This window comes from Etheostoma cragini, chromosome 15, assembly GCF_013103735.1.
Source record: "Etheostoma cragini isolate CJK2018 chromosome 15, CSU_Ecrag_1.0, whole genome shotgun sequence".
Taxonomy (NCBI): domain Eukaryota; kingdom Metazoa; phylum Chordata; class Actinopteri; order Perciformes; family Percidae; genus Etheostoma; species Etheostoma cragini.
Genome location: NC_048421.1, coordinates 16709671 through 16730009, shown reverse-complemented (window position 1 = coordinate 16730009; position 20339 = coordinate 16709671). Strand labels below are relative to the sequence as shown.

At 39.3% G+C, this 20339-nt stretch overlaps 2 protein-coding genes across 3 annotated transcripts; one reads left to right on the top strand and one right to left on the bottom strand.

Annotated features, from left to right (window-relative positions):
* Positions 1–1184: 1184 nt before the first annotated feature.
* Positions 1185–3883, top strand: cldni (claudin i). The gene is made up of 3 exons (XM_034893465.1): positions 1185–1359; positions 2697–2829; positions 3252–3883. Exons 2-3 carry the CDS (start codon positions 2698–2700, stop codon positions 3756–3758), a joined length of 639 nt encoding a protein of 212 aa, XP_034749356.1. The 5' UTR covers positions 1185–1359; position 2697; the 3' UTR covers positions 3759–3883.
* Positions 3884–4420: 537 nt separating this feature from the next.
* On the bottom strand, positions 4421–13449 carry coro1a (coronin, actin binding protein, 1A). Of its 2 annotated transcripts, none has more exons than XM_034893434.1 (11): positions 13314–13449; positions 11849–12052; positions 9718–9840; positions 9457–9586; positions 8282–8463; positions 7259–7378; positions 6060–6164; positions 5820–5965; positions 5599–5656; positions 5290–5505; positions 4421–4782 (listed from the first exon to the last, which is right to left on the bottom strand). In XM_034893434.1, the coding sequence occupies exons 2-11, from the start codon at positions 12044–12046 to the stop codon at positions 4690–4692; spliced, it is 1371 nt and encodes a 456-aa protein (XP_034749325.1). In that variant the 5' UTR covers positions 12047–12052; positions 13314–13449; the 3' UTR covers positions 4421–4689. The 2 variants fall into 2 exon arrangements, with proteins under 2 accessions (XP_034749325.1, XP_034749326.1); XM_034893435.1 differs by lacking the exon at positions 13314–13449 and adding an exon at positions 12230–12252.
* Positions 13450–20339: the final 6890 nt, after the last annotated feature.

Sequence of the window (20339 nt, the reverse complement as noted above, 5' to 3'; positions counted from 1 at the left end):
ATACTTCTACTCCACTACATTTATCTGACATCTTTAATCTTACATATTTTTACAGATTAAGATTTTACTTTCTAAACATACGATGAGCTAAAAACATGAAGTATTTTTATAGATTAAACTACCCAACAGTATATAAAATATTAAAAATTACCTCAACCTCCACCTTGACCAGCTAGCAGTAAAACCTATTCATGTTTTAATTAATAATAAATTACTACTACTACTACTTCTTCTAATAATAATAATAATAATAATAATACAATAATATAGTATATGGAGACACATGTATTTCTGCATTATAAGTATTTTTACTTTTAATACTTTGTTTTGCACTCCTATACTATTAGGCCTACTTAAGTAAAATGTTACTTACATTTACTTATAATAGAACTTATTGAGTATTACTTTGACTTCTAAGTAAGTAGAAGGGGTAGAAGAACTCCATTAAACACTGATCAAATTCAAAATAGACAATGGACTACAAAACTGTAGTAAAACCACAAAATAGTAGCAGAAATAGCTCCTCATTGTTAGGAATTGTCTTATGACATTACAATTAAATGATATAACACGTTACAATTCCAGTACAGCATCTACATTCTCTGTGTGCCGCTCCATCACTTAACCCTCCTCCAAAAGAAAATCTAATTGGATCTGTGTATTACACAAACCAAAACATTGTGTGTCACCGTCTGCGTATTTCTGAATGTGTTAATAGAGGATAAACTTTTTGGTTTCACAACATTCCTTTTTATTTCCTCATTGTCTTATGATCCATGAAACTCCACTTATTACCTTGCATAAAATTCCTAAACCAACTCTGTCTCGATTTCCTAAATTAGTCTCCGTACATGCGTCATCACAGTTTCGACAGAGGTGGGTGTAGGGGGGTGGTCTGGGATGTGCAGGTATGGTAGCCGGGGCAAAAATAGTCACTCAGAATTGTCATTGTAATCACAATAACAGAACTCTCTGTGTGGTTTTAGATGAACTTTAAACATGCCAAGACATCATCAAATCTTTTTAAAAAGAACCTGAGGTTTATCGACAATGATGACTTAGGTGAGAACTCCTTGGAGCACCACAGCAGGTCTAAGGTGGAAAAAGAGAGGGAAACATACGTAGAGAACAAGTCCAGTCTGGTTTTGAGGTCCTTCCCTCCTCCTGTTCAAGCACAACCCCAGCCCACACCTTACATTCCTCTACAAATACCCCACTTTATGAGAAGGTCTCTGCACAACACTTGTACATCAGAAAACAGCATCTTCAAAGCAACGAGCAGACAGGAAGAAAGGAAGAATCCAAAGAAACACTAACTTTTCAATTTTCCCATCAAGTTCAGAGGACACAGATTAAAGGGTAGGCATCTTTTTTAACCATTTTTTATTCAGATGTGTACTTGGAGCTTTAAAAAGAGATATGATTCTAAAAAAGCTTGAAATGACAGAGGATCAAAGGATTAGGAATTAGTAGATCACCTTTTTATAGGCGCCTCAAAAATCATGAAAAGTGCAAATGAACAGCTGTAAGAGGGTTAAAAAAGGAATGAAAAGCTCAGCAGCATGTTTGTGTCACTTAACAAAACCGTTGTCACTTAACAAATGAAGTGTAACACAGTAGGATTCTAATTTTAAGGCATTGTTAGTTTAATAGAGAAAAAACATCAATTTTTAAATCCACTGACCCAAATTAGATTTATTTTAGTGTTCAATCTGCTCCAAAGTGTGTGATCTGGGTTGGGTCACATATGCTTTCAAGTCTGATGTTTTTTGTTGTTTTTTGTCCTGGTCTAATCCAGCCAGAGTTACGCTGTCCAACCCTCACTGGGTTATTGACTCTCCTTTTTTATTTCATTAGATTTATAGAGAAGGAAGGTTTAATTGTCAAATGTTGAGACCTTTTGAGACAAAATGTGCTCTTCTGGGTGTTGGTGAACAATAATTCAAATTGTCTGTATGGAAGGAGAACAAAGGGAAGAGCTTCCTCGCACAAAAAGATGTTTAAACTTATACTGTATATACAAAATAACCGTTTGTCTAGAGAGAATATAAGAATGTGTATCATTTATTTAGATATTTAGTTGAGTTGTAGCACCTGCATGTATGCTGGGTGGAGGTCCAGGAAGCCAGGGCTTGTTGGGACACGAATGTGTTCAAATGTAGCCTTAGGCAACGTAATCCTGTGAAGGCCTGTCAGAGAGAATGGGTGTTTGTCTGAATATGCGTTCAGCTATGTGATCACAAAACACCCGCTGATCAACACATAAATTGTCCTTACATGTTGGATCAGTTAAGGAGATTGAACAACTCCTCCTCTCTACCCAAAGGAGGAAAACAGGAAGATTTTTATCAGCACAGAACCTACGTAACAGTACTGGGAAAAGTAGATTTTAAAGTCAATCATATTAACAATGAAATTAAAGTAAACAATTTTTTTAGCATGTAAGTAGAAGAAAAGGCAGAAATTTAAGATCTTGAGAGAGACAAAAAAAAAGACCTCGCCCCTCATCAGATGGTTTGGGATGCAAAGTTGTTAAGAGAAAAGTCAAGTTACAAAAACATAAAGATTAACATGATTAAGATTGAGATGAAGATTGAGTTGAAGGTAAAATAAAATGAAGTATTGAAAACTAGTGAACGGCTGTAATTATCACCCTCATGCATCGGATTTGTCACTCCTTCCTGTTCTTTTTTCAGAATGGGATCTGTTGGAGTTCAGATTGTTTGTGTGGCCCTCTGCGTCTTTGGCCTAATCGGGGTCATTGTATGCTGCGCTGTCCCACTCTGGAAAGTGTCCTCCTTCACGGGAGCCAACATCGTGACTGCACAGGTAATGAAAAGCTTCTGTTATGAATCAAAATCAAAATTAAAAGCCCAACATACAGTGTATTCTTCTGACTTTCGGAAGTATATCTTGAACTCCATCACTAAAATGTACAATAAAAACACAACCCTAAAACACTGAGACAGGTCTGTTAATACAAGGACATACATGACGGAACATCTACTATAAATATAAGATGATTTCTGACACTGTTAGTTTATAAGACTTTAACCTTAACTTTAATTGCTGAAGCGATGAAGTGCTTTGTTTTCAGGTTTATTTTAATCTGTAACAGTGCATCATCTTTAATGAGCTCATCATATGTTTTGTGAAAAAAACCAAAATCTGTAAAAGTGTTAGATAACTGAGTGTATGTGTGTGTGTGTGTGTGTGTGTGTGTGTGTGTGTGTGTTTGTGTGTGTGAGTAGAGCAGACAGGAGGGCCTGTGGACCAGCTGTGTGGTGCAGAGTACCGGCCAGCAGCAATGCAAGAACTACGACTCCCTGCTGGTGTTGCCCTCTGACCTGCAGGCCGCCCGTGCCATGACCATCATCAGCTGCATGTTCTCCTGCCTCAGCCTCCTGATCCTATTCTGTGGGGCCGACTTCACCACCTGCATCGAGAACGAAGATGCCAAGCCCAAGATCAGCTTGGTGGCCGGGGTGGGCATGTTGCTGGCCGGCCTCCTGGTAATCATCGCCGTCAGCTGGTCCGCTAACAGTACTGTGACAAACTTCAACAACCCCCTGGTGGATGCTGCCAACAAGATGGAGCTGGGAGCGTGTATCTTTGTGGGCTGGGGGGCCGGCGTGCTGCTCCTTCTGTCTGGAGGTCTGATCTGCTGCTTCAGCAGGCCCAAATCTGGCAGCTCCGGTGGAACTGCCAAGTATTACAGCAATAGCTCCGCCCCCGCCGCCAATAAAAACTATGTGTAGTGGCTTTATGAAGGGAATTGGTGTTAGGGGGGAAATAAGGGGCTACGGGTTAAGTTGGTAAAAGACTGGGAAGAAACAAAGTAGATGACACCAGCGGTTGTTTTAGGAAAAACGTAAAAAAAAAATCTCTGTAAATACTCAATTCTGACAACTGTCTCCCAGTTTTTTCATTTTAATCAGACGTTTCAAATTTTAAAACTGTTTTAGTGTTTGGTGCTGGGTTATGCATACACTGTTTTAAAGTAATGGAAAACAAATATACAGTATACTTGTTGATTACGCACATTTTTTGATGTTAGAATTAAAACTGTTTATTTGGGTTGCTGCTTTGACATATACAGTACAATATCAACTATGATGTATTTCTTCCCATTTGGCCTTTTTGTAGACACCACTATTGCCTCATATTTACCATTAGTTTAGATTTACTACTGTCTATATCGCCTGTTTTCTCTCTTGTCACCTCAGGGAGCATCCGTGGGAACTTGTTCCTTTGATGATATGTTCTTAAACGTCCACGACATTTCATTTTACATAAAGTTTTCCCGTTTTGTTTTGTTTCTCAAGTTGTATGATGATGAGTATAAATAATTAAACTGTAATGTAATTCAAATGTGTGTTTCATGTGTATTTCATTTCACACAAAAAAGCCACAAACAGTATTTTGAAAATACAGAGGATTTTATTTCAAACTAAAAGCATATATTAAAATAGGAATTTTAAAAATTGATCAGACAAACCAAATAAACAAATTCAAGCTTCAAAGAAAAAGGAAGATTCCTTACAGCTGTAGGTTTCAATCTCTCCCTTTGTCTCACTACAATCAGATTTACAACAGACCACTCTTCTCTCACTGTCTTCTTCCCACCTACTGTTTCGCTCTTGACTTTTGCCTTTGATTTATTGTTCTTGTTTATCAAACTTCTCTAGTTTAATGCTTGCTCTCCAGCTCGTTCACACGGTTGGTCAGCTCCTCTATCGCTGCTTTCAGGTCCTTCACCTCCTTTCTCAAGGACTGAACCTCCTGAGAGACAGACAGACACAGATGGAGTGATGATGTGAGAATGTTTGACTACACATATATCCCAGAATTGGTGAATACATTTTGTTCCAAGCAAATAACAAAATTCTAGGTAGATTTTCTGGAGCCACAAAAATGGTTACATGTAGTATCCAATAAGTGTAAAAAAATACTTTGGCAAGAGTAAACACCCTGGATCCAAAATATTACAAAAGACTTTAAAAGTACAGAATCCTTATCAGTAAAACTACTTAAAGCATCAAAACTATTCCATTATACATGAGTTTTAGATTATTACATATTTTGTAATTTAATTATTATTACTGATCATTGCATTACTTTATTAGTGACACCTTCATGTGGAAGTAGAACTACAAAAGGAGCATGCAACGGCAATACTTCAGTGAAGTACAAGTGAAACAGTATTTGAGTGAATGTACTTAGTTACATTCCACCACTGCAACTTTTGAGCCCTATATGTAATAAAATATCTAGCTTTAACTGTCTCACCTTACTGCTGTCCTGTTGGTTTCCAGCAGAAGCAGCCGTGGTCTTCAGAAGAGTCTTGTGAACTTTGAACTCCTTGGTTTTGGTGGTTGCCACAAACCCGTCCTTTAGAGAGATCATAATAGGCTGGCCTTCTTTTCCTTGAAACCACTCATCAGCTTCGACTGAAGGCTCGGGGCCGACGGTGTCTGGGTACAGATCCTCCTGGAACAGATCAGACTGCACAGGCAGAGAAGTTTCGAGTGAGTTCAAGACAGAAATGCAAAAATTAACTTATGTTGACTGATAAAAGTATATAGCCTAGATCTGTACCTTGCGTGGCACTGTCATGACTATGGGCTCACATTTCCTCTCATGGAGTTTGTAGAACCTGTAGGTAGAAATATTGGTTCACATGTTAGGTTGTTGTGTCAGTTTAGATAAAGATAATAAGTTTCTTTTGGAGGAAGTAGATACATTTAAACACAAAAAAGACTTGCATAGCTAAAATCGCTGAGCTACCTTTGGATTTCTTAAGACATGAATGTCTTTACCTGGCAATTTCACATTTGTTGACCTCCAGGCCTCTCTTGGGCATGTATCCCATCCCCTTCTGGCTCTCCTTGCTGCCGTACATGGACAGGTAGTGGACATAAGGAGCTTCATCTGTCACCTCAAAGTAACGGATACTGCTGTCCCCCTGTGAAGAAGATGTGAGTGTCAGCTGCATGTGTCCGTGTGGGCGAGACAGACACAGAAAGACGACAACAACAACAACAACATCTATATCTAACCTTGCCACAGAGGTAGACGATGCAAGTGTCTGGGTCAAAAAATGGCAGAAGGACGCCGCTACTGGTGTCCAGTTCCTGGAGGGTCAACGGCTCTCCAAAGTTCTTCTGTTAGAAGAAAGTCAGATAAAAAGAATTATACGTTGGATCATATCCAATGATTCAATCCAATGACATCATACAACATCTTGTATGAAAAACACTGCTCGAGCAGGACAGAAAACAGGTAAGCCAAGGACTTAATCAAGATTTATGTGCAGAGCAATACCACCCATAATGCTTTAAGCTGTAAGTTGTGAAACAGCAGTGTTGTAAATACATTCAATAACTCCCTAATAACAGATTACAAATGTTTTTAAAAATTACCACAAAACAGCCTACCAAGTCTAACTGTCAAGATTTTTTCGAATGATGTCTGAAATTTAAAAATCCCCCTAAATGTGTTTTTCTTATTGTTATGTCACTTGGGTGTTTGAAGGTCACTGTACAGAAGGATGTATTACACAGAGTTTGATACTAAAAGGCTGAACTCACGTTTATCTGCTAAAATTATGCAATTTTAAAAATTCTTAACAAGATGATTAAATACGTTTTGTATTAAATCCATATCAGACACTAATTATTATCCAAATAACAGCTCTTTAAACACATCTTCATTGAAGGCCCTAAACAACTGTTTTCTTAGTACGTATAATAACCTCTATGCCCAAGTTCAATCTGTTTTATATTAAGAACAAAACATTTTTATCAAAATATGAAACCCTTTCTTAGAATATGAAAGTGAATTACATCACTACTGCTGCATCTTTTTCTTCTCCATTTATACCCTAACCTAATCACTTTTGTGTATTCGATTTTCTTTATGTGAATGGGCCTTTCACACGGCCATTTTTGTATGTGTGTAAAAATCTTACTAAAATATTGTTAATAAAAATGTCATAAAAGAGTTTTTTTTTCTTTATTTTGGTTTTGTCTGTGCTCCTCTTAATGGTTTAAAGTGGGCAAGACCCAGTTGGAAAAATGTGATGACATTCCTGGGCACCAATCACATCAAATGTAATTTATTGCTCATGTTTCCTGGCCACTGTCAGTCAAATTTAGTCAAATGACATGAATCTTAGTAAAGTGAAAACCATTCTGAGCTCTAGAGACAGCAGAGACTGAGACAAAAGAACTTGAACATGCTGGTTGTTGACACTTACTGGGTCCCAGAGCGCCACCTGTCTCTCACTCATGCGACTGAAGCCGGTAGTGAGGATCTTCCCACCGGAGACAAACACAGCCCTGACAGGCCTGGAGCCCTCATGAGGCTTCTCCTTCTCCTGTAAGGGTGTGGGGCAGAGCAGAGCAGGGTGGAGGTGTTACAGAGAGATGTTTACTGAATCCAATTCACTGTTCAGAGCTACGTTCTGGATAAAAACGGAATTACTCAATATGAGTGGTAAAAACAAGGAAATATTATTACATTTACTATTTTACTTATTTATTACATTTACTAGTTTTACTACTATAAAAAAAACAAAAAAAAATTGTCTTATGTCTAGAGCAAAAAATAACAGTAAAAAATAAATGAAGAGATTTTTTAATTATAAATTAGATAATGATGCTGATTAAAAAGGTTACATTTTGGACTGTAAATAGACACTGAATGTCAAATTCCTGAAGTTCTGCACTAAAATTCAACAAACTGCTGCATTTAGAAGAAAAACAGCAATGAAGACAATCTTCATTGATTATTATATCCTAGCGGTGTTACTTAAAGAAAACACTCACAAATGATAGAAAATACAACTGTCATTTCATTCAATAATTAGTCATGGAAGCAATTAGTTTATTGGTCAAAATTGTATCTGCATTCAATTTAATGATCAATTAATCATTTAAGCCATTCTTCAAGCATTAATGCCAAACATCTGTAGCATAGTGTGAGAAAGTGTTGCCTTTTTATCTTATATTGTATTAAACTGAATATCTGTGGGCGTTGGTAAGAGAAAAAGGCAATTTGAAGATGTCACCTTGTGGTCTGGGAAATTGTGTGATTTTTCATAGTTTTCTGAACTTTAGATTGGATTAGTCAAGGAAACACCTGGCAGATTAATCCAGAAGGAAAACTGAATCTGAATCATTCTAGCCTGTGAGTTAGATGTCACTCCAGATGTTTGCAGAGAAATGTAATTGAAGACATGTTCGGTAAAGCTGCAGTACCGAGTTACAGGGAAACCTACGGTGATGACGGTGCCCTTGCGTGGGTCCAGCAGCCGCATGGTCTTGTCCTTGCAAGAGGTGAGAATCTGGGAGCCGTCCTGGTTCCAGACGGCGCTGTAGATGACGTCAGGGTGAACGCTGTCAATCTTCACTACCGCCTCCCCACGAGCCACATTCCACAGAATCACCACGTTATCACAGCCTGCATGGACAAAACAGTGGCATAAGTAGAATATGAAAAAAGGCTTCACCGTGGGTATGAATCTAATTCATTCCAGGTAAGTAATACAGTAGTAGTCAGCTTTTTTTCTCATTAAAAACATGCACGTTTTGGCATGCCTGATTCAAACTCTATACCAACTTAATAAAAGTATTCACATTGACTTTCATGAACAGTCAAAGCTTCTTTGTTCCTTCCTAGAAAATATTCTCTGATACACGTGCGATATTACTACTGTGCTTGGAATACAAAACAGCAGATGATTGCTGCTATGGCTACACAGAAAAGAAAAGAGAGCACCACATAAAGAACCCTGCACCTTTTTTTAATTATCTTTTAATCGAATGGAAATGTCAGCAATTTAGCATCGTTATCCCAGTCTTAAAATCTGGAACATCCATAAATCAAAGCTTTGTTCTGTACATTAGCAGTAGTTAGAGCTGCTTGATAATTAAATTATTCTTTATTTATTATTACTATCAAATCAATTTCTTAAGGCCTTCATCTTTAAAGGACAGCTGAAGACATGAAAGCTGAGAGAGGGAGAAAGACATCTAGCAAAGGGCCGCAGCGTCAAGGAGCAAACCTCTATGTCTGGGCGCACGCTCTACCAGGTGAGCTACCCAAGCACCTGATATTAGCAGTATCAACCACATTGCCTAGTAGCTCTCAGTCGTTGGTAGTATTATTCAGCAAGGGTTTGCTGTCTTTACACTGTAACACAGACAAACTGAGGGGAGGGTAATGCTATGAACTAAAGTGTCAACAAAAGAGTTCAGAGGGAAAAAAGTGGGTGGAGCCTAAAATAACTTCCTGTTCATCGAAGGTGTTAGTTTCATTGAACGAAACATCTGTTACGTTATACCACCCCAGTTCCTCAAATCTAGAAGCTAAGAGCTCTATGTCAGATCATGTCAAGGCAGCTCAGGTGGAAGGCGCTCCTGTGGTTTCAGCAGGTTTATAATGGTGTAGTACCTGCACTCATCAGTACATTATGGGCGGTTGGGTGCCAGCTCAGGATGCCAACACGTTTGGAGTGGCCGTCCAGCTTGACAACAGGATTTGTGAGTGGCGTGGTCAGCCCACCGTCCGGGATCTCCCAAATCTTTACACAAAGGAAACAATTTAGACTCTGCCTTCACACACATTAAAAGATAGCATAGTCATGCTTTAGTGGAAACTGAAATGCTTGAAAGATCGAACTGAAAGATGTTGTTACAATACAGAAATGCCTACCATGACACTGCAGTCCTCGGAGCCACTGGCAATGATGTTGTCATTGTGAGGACAAAAGTCGATGTCCAGGACCGGTCCTGTGTGGCCGCACACAGTTGGGTAGGACATGTCGATACGTCCTGTCTGCAGAGACAGAAACATAAAGACGGGTGGTGAATACAATCTCAAAATCTCATCCCAAGTGGGGAAAGTGTCAGATGAAGACAGGGGACTGAGAGGTTATACGCAACTATGACGGAGAAATAAATGCAATGATTTAGTCAATGTAGGAGGACGAAGATGATAATCAGCTGACACAGCTATGCCTCCAATTTCTCCTAATGTCCTAATCTCCTAATGTGGGGATCAGGGCCAAGGAGATGAAATCCCATGGTTCCTCAATTTCTCCTTCCATGACCCAATCTGGGCAGCCCTCCCTCAAAACACCATGCCTCACCCAGGGCATCATTTTATTTAGTTTTTATTTAACCTTTATTTAACCAGGACAATACTCAATGAGATTAAGAATCTCTTTTACGAGATTCTTAAGAGTGTCCTTGGCAAGAGGTTGCCGCACAGAGTTTCAGACATAAAACATGTAATTATTCACAATAAAAATACACAATAAATGAAAGGATCATAAAGCATCAAGATATTCAGCAGTGTTCGCCACATCAGGGATCAAACAGAACAATCAGTAAAAGACATTTACGGCCAGATGTGCCTGCCATGTCATTCAAAAAGGCTTTAAAAGCTTCTAGGAGACCAACTGATGATGGTTCAGGCAAGTTTGCAAATCTTAGCCTATTTAAATGCCCTTTTACCCAGTTCAGTGCCAACTTTAGGGATGGATAACAGGAATAAGCCCGGGGAACATGAAAACATCATGACAATTAATTTAAGGTTTTATCTAAAATATTCTGAAAAGACATTTTTTGAGCACTTTTTCTATCATTCTGTATCATCTGGCTCCACTAGGTTTCTGTAATTGTGTATTAACTAACTGATTTGTTAGTATAAAAAAAATGAGATGAGATAAACACAATAGCACCAATATTCATTTCAAAACAGGGTTTCCATGTCTCTGCAGTACATTTCTCTGCAATTTCACGCCCGCTGGTCCCTTAACAAATCTTTTCCCTTTGAGGATTGTATACTATGAGAGGTTAGACCATGAATAATGTGGATTCTGCAGTAATCACAGATTTGAATTGAAACTATTCACATAGACAGCAAATTAAAAACCTTTTTCACAATCATCTGGCCAAAGTATGAAAGTATGGTGGAAAATCTGTAGGAATAATTTGGCCAAGAATGATTTATGATTATTACATTTTTTCAGTATTTTCCAGCAGTATTTAACAATATTTCCTACGGATATAGTTGTTCATTGAGATGAGAATTAACATGACCTGTTCTGGTTGAGTGGAATCCAATGTATGAATGGATTTGCCAATGATATTATATACCAAATATTAGTGCCTACAGCAGGCAAGAGAGAATATTTAAGATTTTAACTTTTGTAAATAAAAATAAGATTTTGTTGTTGTTGAGGAAACCAAATTCAATGCTTTTTAAGACATTTCAAGATGTGCAGATACCCTATGTATATAGTAAAAATACCCAAGCCTAGGGGAACATGTAGGTTATCCAACGCAAAGCTTTGTTATGCTCACATACTTTGACAAATTTAGATGTTCAGATGACCATAAACAAGGCTATAAGGTTTGCAATTTGCCACCTTTTTAGGCACATGAAATTCAATAAAGAGGTTTCAAGCCACCTAACGTACTGCATGAGCGACTGCAGAATAACTGGGTTGAAGCCACATCCTGCCCTGACTGAACTGACAACGAACTCCTAATATGGTGAAAACTTCTCAACAGCAACAAGAGTGACGTGTAGAAAGACTCAAAATCAGCATCAAACTTCCTTATTCAGCTGAATGTGTTATGGTGACTAGCAGAGGTCCATAAGCTCTGCCATGGCACCATAAGCATGGCGTTGATTCAAAAAAATATTACACCAACTTGCATTTGAAAAGATCAACACATCCAAAAATGGTATTGTGAGGACACAAAGAGCCGTAGAGTTTTAGAATGGAGCAGATAATCTTTGTGCCAGTACAACCAGGGTGTTTCCTGTGACCCACCTTGCTCAGGGGCAACACCATGAAGGCTCCGCCGCCACTGGCGTCCACAATCATGGCCACAAACTTTGGGTTAACAGAGCAGAAGTTGCTGTCCCACGTCATCTGGGAGATTCGGATGTCATCGTAGCATTGGTCAGCTTTGACAGCCTGGCCAAAGACGTGACGGAACTTACTGGACCTCACAACCTTTCTGGACATGGTGAACTGGAAAGAAAGAAAGTCATTATGAGTTAATGCTCGGAATAAAGAGAAAGGCAGAATTTTCTGTGCAGGAAGCCTGTAGTAAAACAGTGGAAAGAGATCTATAACCGTGCATTTTAAAAGCACACCAAATGTCATCATTTGAATTCATATACGATTAACCGTGTCACAAAAAGGTACTTGTTGTAATTTCCTTTCAGTTTATGCGTGCGGAGTTAAAGTGGAAATGATAACCTGACACAAAGCTGACGAAACAGATGAAGGACACAACAGAGGAAAGCTACAAAAAAAGAGGAAGCAAAAGCTTTCACAACTGCTTCCTCTAGTCTGTCTGTGACTGCTACTCTGTCCCCTTATCTCTCTTTAATTTGGGATTCTGTGTGTTACTTAAATAATTGTGCATGCTCAAGACAATTGTACAAGACAGCAGTATGAAGAAAACAATACTATTTGCCATCAGTTGAACTGCATGTGCTGTATGACTGAGAAAGTTGATGAGCTCCCCAAAGTGGCAGTTAAAACCACATCCTTCAGAGTGAGCAGCAAAACTACCAACCATTCTTTTTTTTTTCAAAATTTGTCGTTCACACAGTTATGCGATCATTGATTTCCCCACAGGTATTATGTAATTGCAAATACATATTTTAGCACGTCACAAGTTAAATAACATCCAATGAATGCATCCAAAACAGATATGTGTTAAGCCTCAAATCATGCACAAGTTCAATCAAAACTAGCTGAAATAAACAAACCCTGTACTATTTAGCAACAATCCTATCAATGAAATACACTAGATAGGTTTTGCTTTACCTCCATTAGTAGATTTTACTTCCTGAAATCTGCAGCCGCGCCTAAACTCAGACTCAAAGGAGTACAACAGCTTTGCTGCATGTGCATCACAAGACCTCTCTGGCAGCTCTGCACTTAATTTAATAATCCTTTATGGAGTGAGCCGTAATTTTATCAGGAACCTAAATGCATGTCAATAATCTCTCTCTGCTGCTGTCTGTGTCTGTTGTAATGGAAAACATTGCCTGGTACAAAGGAAACAATTGACTTACTTGAAACAGGAGAACTCAAGCCATGAGGAACATGAGGATCAGAGACGCTACTTTCAATTGAATTACATTCTGTTATCTCTACTTGTTAATTACCTATCATATAATAAATGTACCTATTATAGATAATAAACTGATATCTTCCCAGATGTTTTAAGGTGTAAACACTCTGTGTGAAAAACTGCAGATAGATGTTTCAGGCCTACCTGGAAGTTGTGTGGGGGTGATTCAGCTCAAGGGGTTCCGGCAGAGCACCAAACACCCTGCCACCAGAATGAGGACTTAGAGGAGACTGTTTGTTAACGTACATTACAAATCGACATGGAGGAAGTGAGAGTTTCAAATGAACGTGGAAGTGGGAGGTGTCTCCTGTGACATTTCAGGGGCTGAAAAACTGAAGAAGGCCAGATTAAGGGTAAAGACAGTGAAGGTTCTATGTGATCTTTTGTTAGATTAAATCAAGATAAAAATGTCAGGACAGTGCACCTTGTGATTGTACGTAGATCAGTCAAAAGCAGATTCAGACACATGTTGTCTCCTACATTTTTCTGAAAATTGCAGTGATCATTAAAAGGGTTGAAAAGCATCCCCAGGTCACATAAGCACCTGACCAAAGTGATGCATTGCTGAGATGCGGCGTTCGGGGCTGAAGGTACAGTTTATCCTTAGATCTGATGAGACAGCTGACAAACTGTCAGGGGTAACAGAATGCTTCAATAGCATTTATTCTTGACTATGTCAAGAAGAGTGGACTCTGTTTTCAACCAAAAAGTTTGCTTAATTCAAGCTAAATGATATACTGGAGGTCTACTGAGGAAAATGCAGTTAATATATAAGACGGTTCTACATTTCTCTCATGTTTTACAGATATTGTAAGAACCTCACATGGCTTGGATTCATCTCCTAGCCCCTAATACCCCACTTGTTTTAGTACTAATACCAGTATTAATTTAATAAAAGAAGCACTACATCTATTCCGTCATGAATTGCAAAGAAGTAGTCATGCTTAGTTCTTAGTGAAATCTGAAGTCAGTCAGGAAGGCCCATCGAAATACACTATTGAGTTGCATTATGGGAAATGTAGAATCCAGTGTATTGAAAGTTTGACCCATTGAAGGGACTTAAAGTCTCTGCTGCATCAACTTTTTTAATCCGTCACTTGCAAGTCCTTTAACTTTTAGGACATGCAATGTTGCTGAAGAACCTCTTTAAACCTTTAATTAACCTGTGTAGTTATATAACAAGCTCTAATCTACTCCTTGAAGAGGTGAAGTGACGTAATTTCTCATCTTTCTATCATTGTGAAGTCACTTAATCTTTATCACTCTCTCGCTCTCTCACTCACACTCACACATACACACACCGACCCTCCTTTGACATAGTGAAACCCAATATATTAACTTCAACCCCAAACCCAAAACTAAGCGTTGACATTTTCTATTACACTAACAAGGTCCACCCCTGGTTTACTAATTAAAGAGCTTAAGCCATTTCCAGTATCTCACAGAAGTGAGTACATCCCTCACATGTTTGCAAATATTTCATTATATCTTTTCATGGAACAACACTGAAGAAAGGACACTTTTCTAAAATGTAAAGTAGTGAGTGTGGAGCTTGTATATCAGTGTACATGTGCTGTCCCCACAAAAAAACTCACACAGCCATTAATGTCTAAACTGCTGGCAACAAAAGGGAGTGAAAATGTCCAAATTGGACCCAAAGTGTTGATATTTTGTGTGGCCACGATTGTTTTCCAGCATTGCCTTAACCCCCTTGTGCATCCTTCCCTCTGTTGCCTACTGCTTGCTCTTGGTGGGAATTGTTGGGTTCTGTAAATAACATCACAGAGTACGGTCTAGACCTGCTCTTTAATGAAAAACGCAATGAGATAACTGTTGTTATGATTTAGCGCTACATAAATAAAAATTAAATTGAATTAAGTGGCATGGAGTTCACCAGAGCTTCACAGGTTTGCCGCTGAGATCCCTGTCCACTCCTCCATGATGACATCACGGAGCTGGTGGATGTCAAAGACCTTGCGCTCCTCCATCTTCCGTTTGAGGTTGCTCCACAGATGCTCATAGGGGTTTAGGTCTGGAGACATGCTTGGCCAGTCCATCACATTTACCCTCAGCTTCTTTAGCAAGGCATGGGTCATCTTGAAGGTGTGTTTGGGGTCATTGTGGGATCACATGTTGCCATGTGGCCCAGTCACTGAAGGAAGGGGTTTGTCATCTACTTCAGTTTGTCACGGGTGTCAGCAGCATTCATGGTTCCCTCAATGAACTGTAGCTCCCCAGTGCCAGCTGCACTCACGCAGCCCAGACCATGACACTCCCACCACTATGCTGTAGGCAAGACACACTTTTCTTTGTACTCCTCACCTAGATGCCGCCAAACACGCTCGACAGCATCTAAACCAAATAAATGTATCTTAATCTTCTCAGACCACAGGACAAGGCTCCAGTAATCCATGTCCTTAGTCTGCTTGTCTTTAGCAAATTGTTTGCACACTTTCTTGTGCATCATCTTTAGAAGAGGCATCCTTCTGGGAAGACAGCCATGTAGACCATATGGATGCAGTGTGCGGCGTTTGGTCTTAGCACTGACTGGCTTACCCCTCCCACCCCTTCAACCTGTGCTGTTGAAGGGGTGGGAGGGAAATAGTGCTGTCAGCAATGCTGACAGCACTATTTCCCAAAGACGACCTCTGGATATGAAACTGAGCCTGTGCACTCAACTCTTTTGGTCGACCATGGCGAGTCCTGTTCTGAGTGGAACCTACCCTGTTAAACCGCTGCATGGACTTGGCCACCGGGCTGCAGCTCAGTTTCAGGGTGTTGGCAATTTTCTTATAGCCTAGGCAATCTTTATGTAGAGTAACAATAATAGTAGTATGCGTATTAGTGAACACTTTTATTTTCAGATCCTCAAAGAATTATTTGCCCTGTGCTGCAGCATTGAACTTCCAGTGACTATAATGAGGGAGTGCGAGAGCGATAACACCAAATTTAACACACCTGCTCCCCATTCACACCTGAGACCTTGTAACACTAACAACTCACATGACACTGGGGAGGGAAAATGGCTAATTGGGCCCAATTTGGACATTGTCCTCACTTTTGTATGCCAGCTGTGTGTTGAGTTATTTTGAGGGGACAGCACATATACACTGTTATACGAGCTGTACACTCACTACTTAAAATTGTAGCAAAGTGTCATTTCTTCAGTGTTTTCCCATGAAAATATGTGAAATATTTACAAAAATTTGATGGTGGTACTCACTTTTGTGTGATACTGTATATGTAGAGTCCAATCCAATCCAATGCAAAGTACAAAAACAAATCACAGACAGACAGACACACACACACACACACACAAACAGGATGAAGGACATGGCCTATAAGCAGTTTTAAAAATATAGACTTCAGTTTATTGCACAATTGTTGCTGGAGACTGAGGAGTGTGAGAGCCTGTCTGTTATACGGGACACTAATCAGTAATGTTGGACAGATGTGTGAACTACAGAACGTCTGTTTCCCTGCACAATATTTGCAAAGACACAGACTGGATAATGCTCATGGGGATGCAGTCAGCAGCACCCCATCAGTTCTAAGGGAGAAAGTAAATTTGACAACATACTGATTTCAAGCCTGTATGGGTTTAGCAGGAAAGCCCATAAACACATGTAAAGATACATTGTCTGGAAATACAAATAAATAACCCTGGAGAACAATCGCAAACCAGTAAGGACAGTATTACAAGCTGTCAATTATTTTCAAATGCCTGCAGTGTGGCCTGCACCAGTGCACATGAACGTCCACTAGATGGAGCCACACTCATTCATTGTCAGTCAAAAAAATGCCGCGACATTGCGTATATGAAGTGCCGGATCACAGACAGACCCTCCAGTTAGCTCCCTTCATCCTAAAGGAAGGGGTTTTCCTCATTATCTGTACACAAAGACCAGTGTCATTATTAGGATCCACAGAATAACAGTAATCATAATAATCAGCATATAACAATCCAGGTAGCCCATTATAAACAGGTCATCAACAGGCAATCCGGCACCTGTGTTATATTACAAAATGAACTTTGTTAGTGATGTGTTAATATGTCATGTCATTTTTTTCATTTAACATAGAGACAAAAGGCCAGGTTCCACTCCTGTAACATGGTTAGCTACTACCTTTCCACCTTCCTTCTGTTCAATCTGTTACCCAGTTCATAGCATGAACAGATCGGGTAGGTGGAGGTAGGTGACAGTCTCGCAGACATGTTTCAGAGAGCAGAGGTCAGGCCTTGGATGTTACAGCTACTTTTATGGCACCCTGAGAAGTGGGAGGCCCAGGATGTTGGAGCGAAGCCCTCTGTTACAGTTGATGAGAGGGCTGTTTCAACAAACACACACCGACTTCACTGTTACGTATCCTTCGGCTGATAATGCATAGATAGACCAGTGGTTGTCACGAGGTATTCACACGCCCGCCAAGATTTCCCAACGATGGTCACAAATCTTTCTTTCCCACGTGTTTTAAAACTAGTGGTTACATTTAAATGATCAAAAGCATTCTTAATTAAGGTCACACAAGATCAAAAGTTCTACATTTGCACTGAAACCAATTTCAGTCCTTTTTTTCTGTGTTGTTCACATACATATGGACGTAGCTAAGCAAACACACATTCTTGAAATTAATCTGAAGCACCACATCGAGCCGCATCTGCTTCCCCCTCTCATATCTCGCTTCGGCCGTGAGAGAGAGCAGCAGCTTACATGTGGCAAACCATTAATCCCAGTTCTTCTTATCCTATATTTTGTACGCATCAAAAATCAATCAGGGTATATCGTTTGCACTGTATGTATATATAATCCACATACATGTATTTACATTATTTATATGGACTTAAAATATGTTTCATAATTATAATTTACTTAAATCCAAAGCCCTTTTGAGAACACTGAAGAGTGCAGTTTATTTGATAGTGATGCATTGCCTCTGTTCTGTTTAGTCACCTTCCTGTAGTGGTGACACCCCCCGACCCCCCGACCCACACAGTCATTTCCAGGAGTGTGTGACATGGCCTCTGAGTAACTACAATGAACAAAGAATAAGCTAACACTATGAGACATTAGGTTCTGTTTTACAGCTACTTTCATGCATTTTTTTCAGTTTCATTCAATGGCCAATAATACATTAGTTTCAGCTTTAACAATATACGACGGGCATAATATTTAATAATCACTGTGTCAGAGTGAAACTAGCAGACATAAGTATCTGACTCTTTAACTAGGAGACGGGTGCGGGGACGCAGTCTGAGGCTAGTGTATGTGTTTTAGACTGTGGGAAATCCATCTTCACCTATGAGTCAGCGTTAGCACAGGAAGCAGAGGATGTGCTACACCTCAGACACTGGTTATTTGGTAAGATGAAGTGGGTCTCAAGGGACTGGTGACTAGTTAGTAGGCGGCTGTGACTGTTGGCATGGGAAGCAATTGCAATGTCATTAAGAAAGTAAAGTCTGCCTTTGGAAAAGAAATCAACCACTAGTCCTAAGCATGAAGTGCAACAGTTACTTTTACTTTAGAGTAGTAACTGAAATACCACGGAGGAATATAGTGGCAAAACAATCATCGTCCATCAATCATGGACATTCACACAGAACCGATGTAACTTGTACATGACCGGAGGGCACGGGGGTTCATTCCTGTTTTGTTAGGCCAGCTTAATAAATGACTAATAACTAACTTAAAAAGACACAGTGTGTAACCTCTATTTGAGTTGAAAAGGTGCTTCTTAAAGAACACAAATCCAGCTGCAGGGCAAAAACGGTGCATTTAAATAACAAAGCATAAATATTGGCATCGTGCACCACTATGTGGCAATAAAGACTGACTCTTGTAAACCATACATTTCAAGTAAACATCCAAATACAATAAAACCCATTTCATTCAAGTCAAATAAATAACATAAATAACATCTTCAAAAGAGGGCTACACAAGTTTAAAGGTAAAAGTCACATAACAGATTTTTTTCCTGCTGATTATTGCAAATGTTATTGTGAATTGAAATGCATAGAGACCAATCTTTTCTAGAATATTACCGAGTGACTGGGAAGTCAAACAGCACTGGGAAATAATTGTGTGGGGAGAATATGAAGAGCTAATCCTTGGGATTTGCACGGTTTGTATACAACTAAAGATTTTCTCTGACCTCTAACTTGATCTGTCAGCCAGTGATCCTGCACAGCAACAACATAAACCGTTTAAGCAGCTGACAGAGACACCAGGTTACCTGTATCAGCAAATAAATACAAAGCATAGGTTAATAAATATGTAATTTCATTACAGTATTTTGTGCATGTTGTGCCAATACGCAGGTTGGTTTTAGCTGTTGTTTTTCTAAAAAGGGTTACAGTGTAAAGATAATCAATTAGAAACTTACAATTACAATCACGTTTCCTCAAAAGTTGGCAATTGCTTAGTGGCGACCCCGTAACTTTTAGTGCTTCTTACTGCTACTTTACATTGACATCACAAGCTAATATGCTTTAAGGTGCCAGTTTAAAATACACAATAGAGGGCTTTTCTACAAAACAAATGCAAGTGCATAAACCTAAAAGTTATAAAACACCTTCCAGAATCCTTCCTTACAATGGGAAGCTATCATAAATCACAATAATAAATCAACATGACATTGCTTATTCCAATAAGCAAACGTTTGGCAAACAATATTGCCAATGAACACAGTTTGTAAACTATTGCACATTTTCAAATTTTTTCTAATTTCTTAAAAATGCCTAAATATCATTGGCAAGGAGCTCAGGTGCAATGGAAACAGATAACACTGCACAATACATTGTAATGTGTGGTGCAAGCCATCTAAAGCAAGTAAACATATCGCCGACATGCTGGCACAGACAGGAATGAACCCCCTCGCCCATCTTCATTTCCTCATCATCTTGGGACATTAAGGACAAATCCGACTGACACATAAAGAAAGAGGCAGTAGCAGAAAACAAGGAAACAAAAACAAAACAACCAGTCCTGTAAAACTCTGTTGGACGTAGTGAAACTCTATGAGCGCTTTGTGCAGCACTTACAGTATGTACATGTAGTATAAAAATATAGGTGTGAGGGTGTCTTACTGTGTGTAGTGTGTGTGATGTGCATGTGTTGAGATATGGATGTGCTGCATAGGTAGCAACAGTGACATCTGAGAGGACTTGAGCAT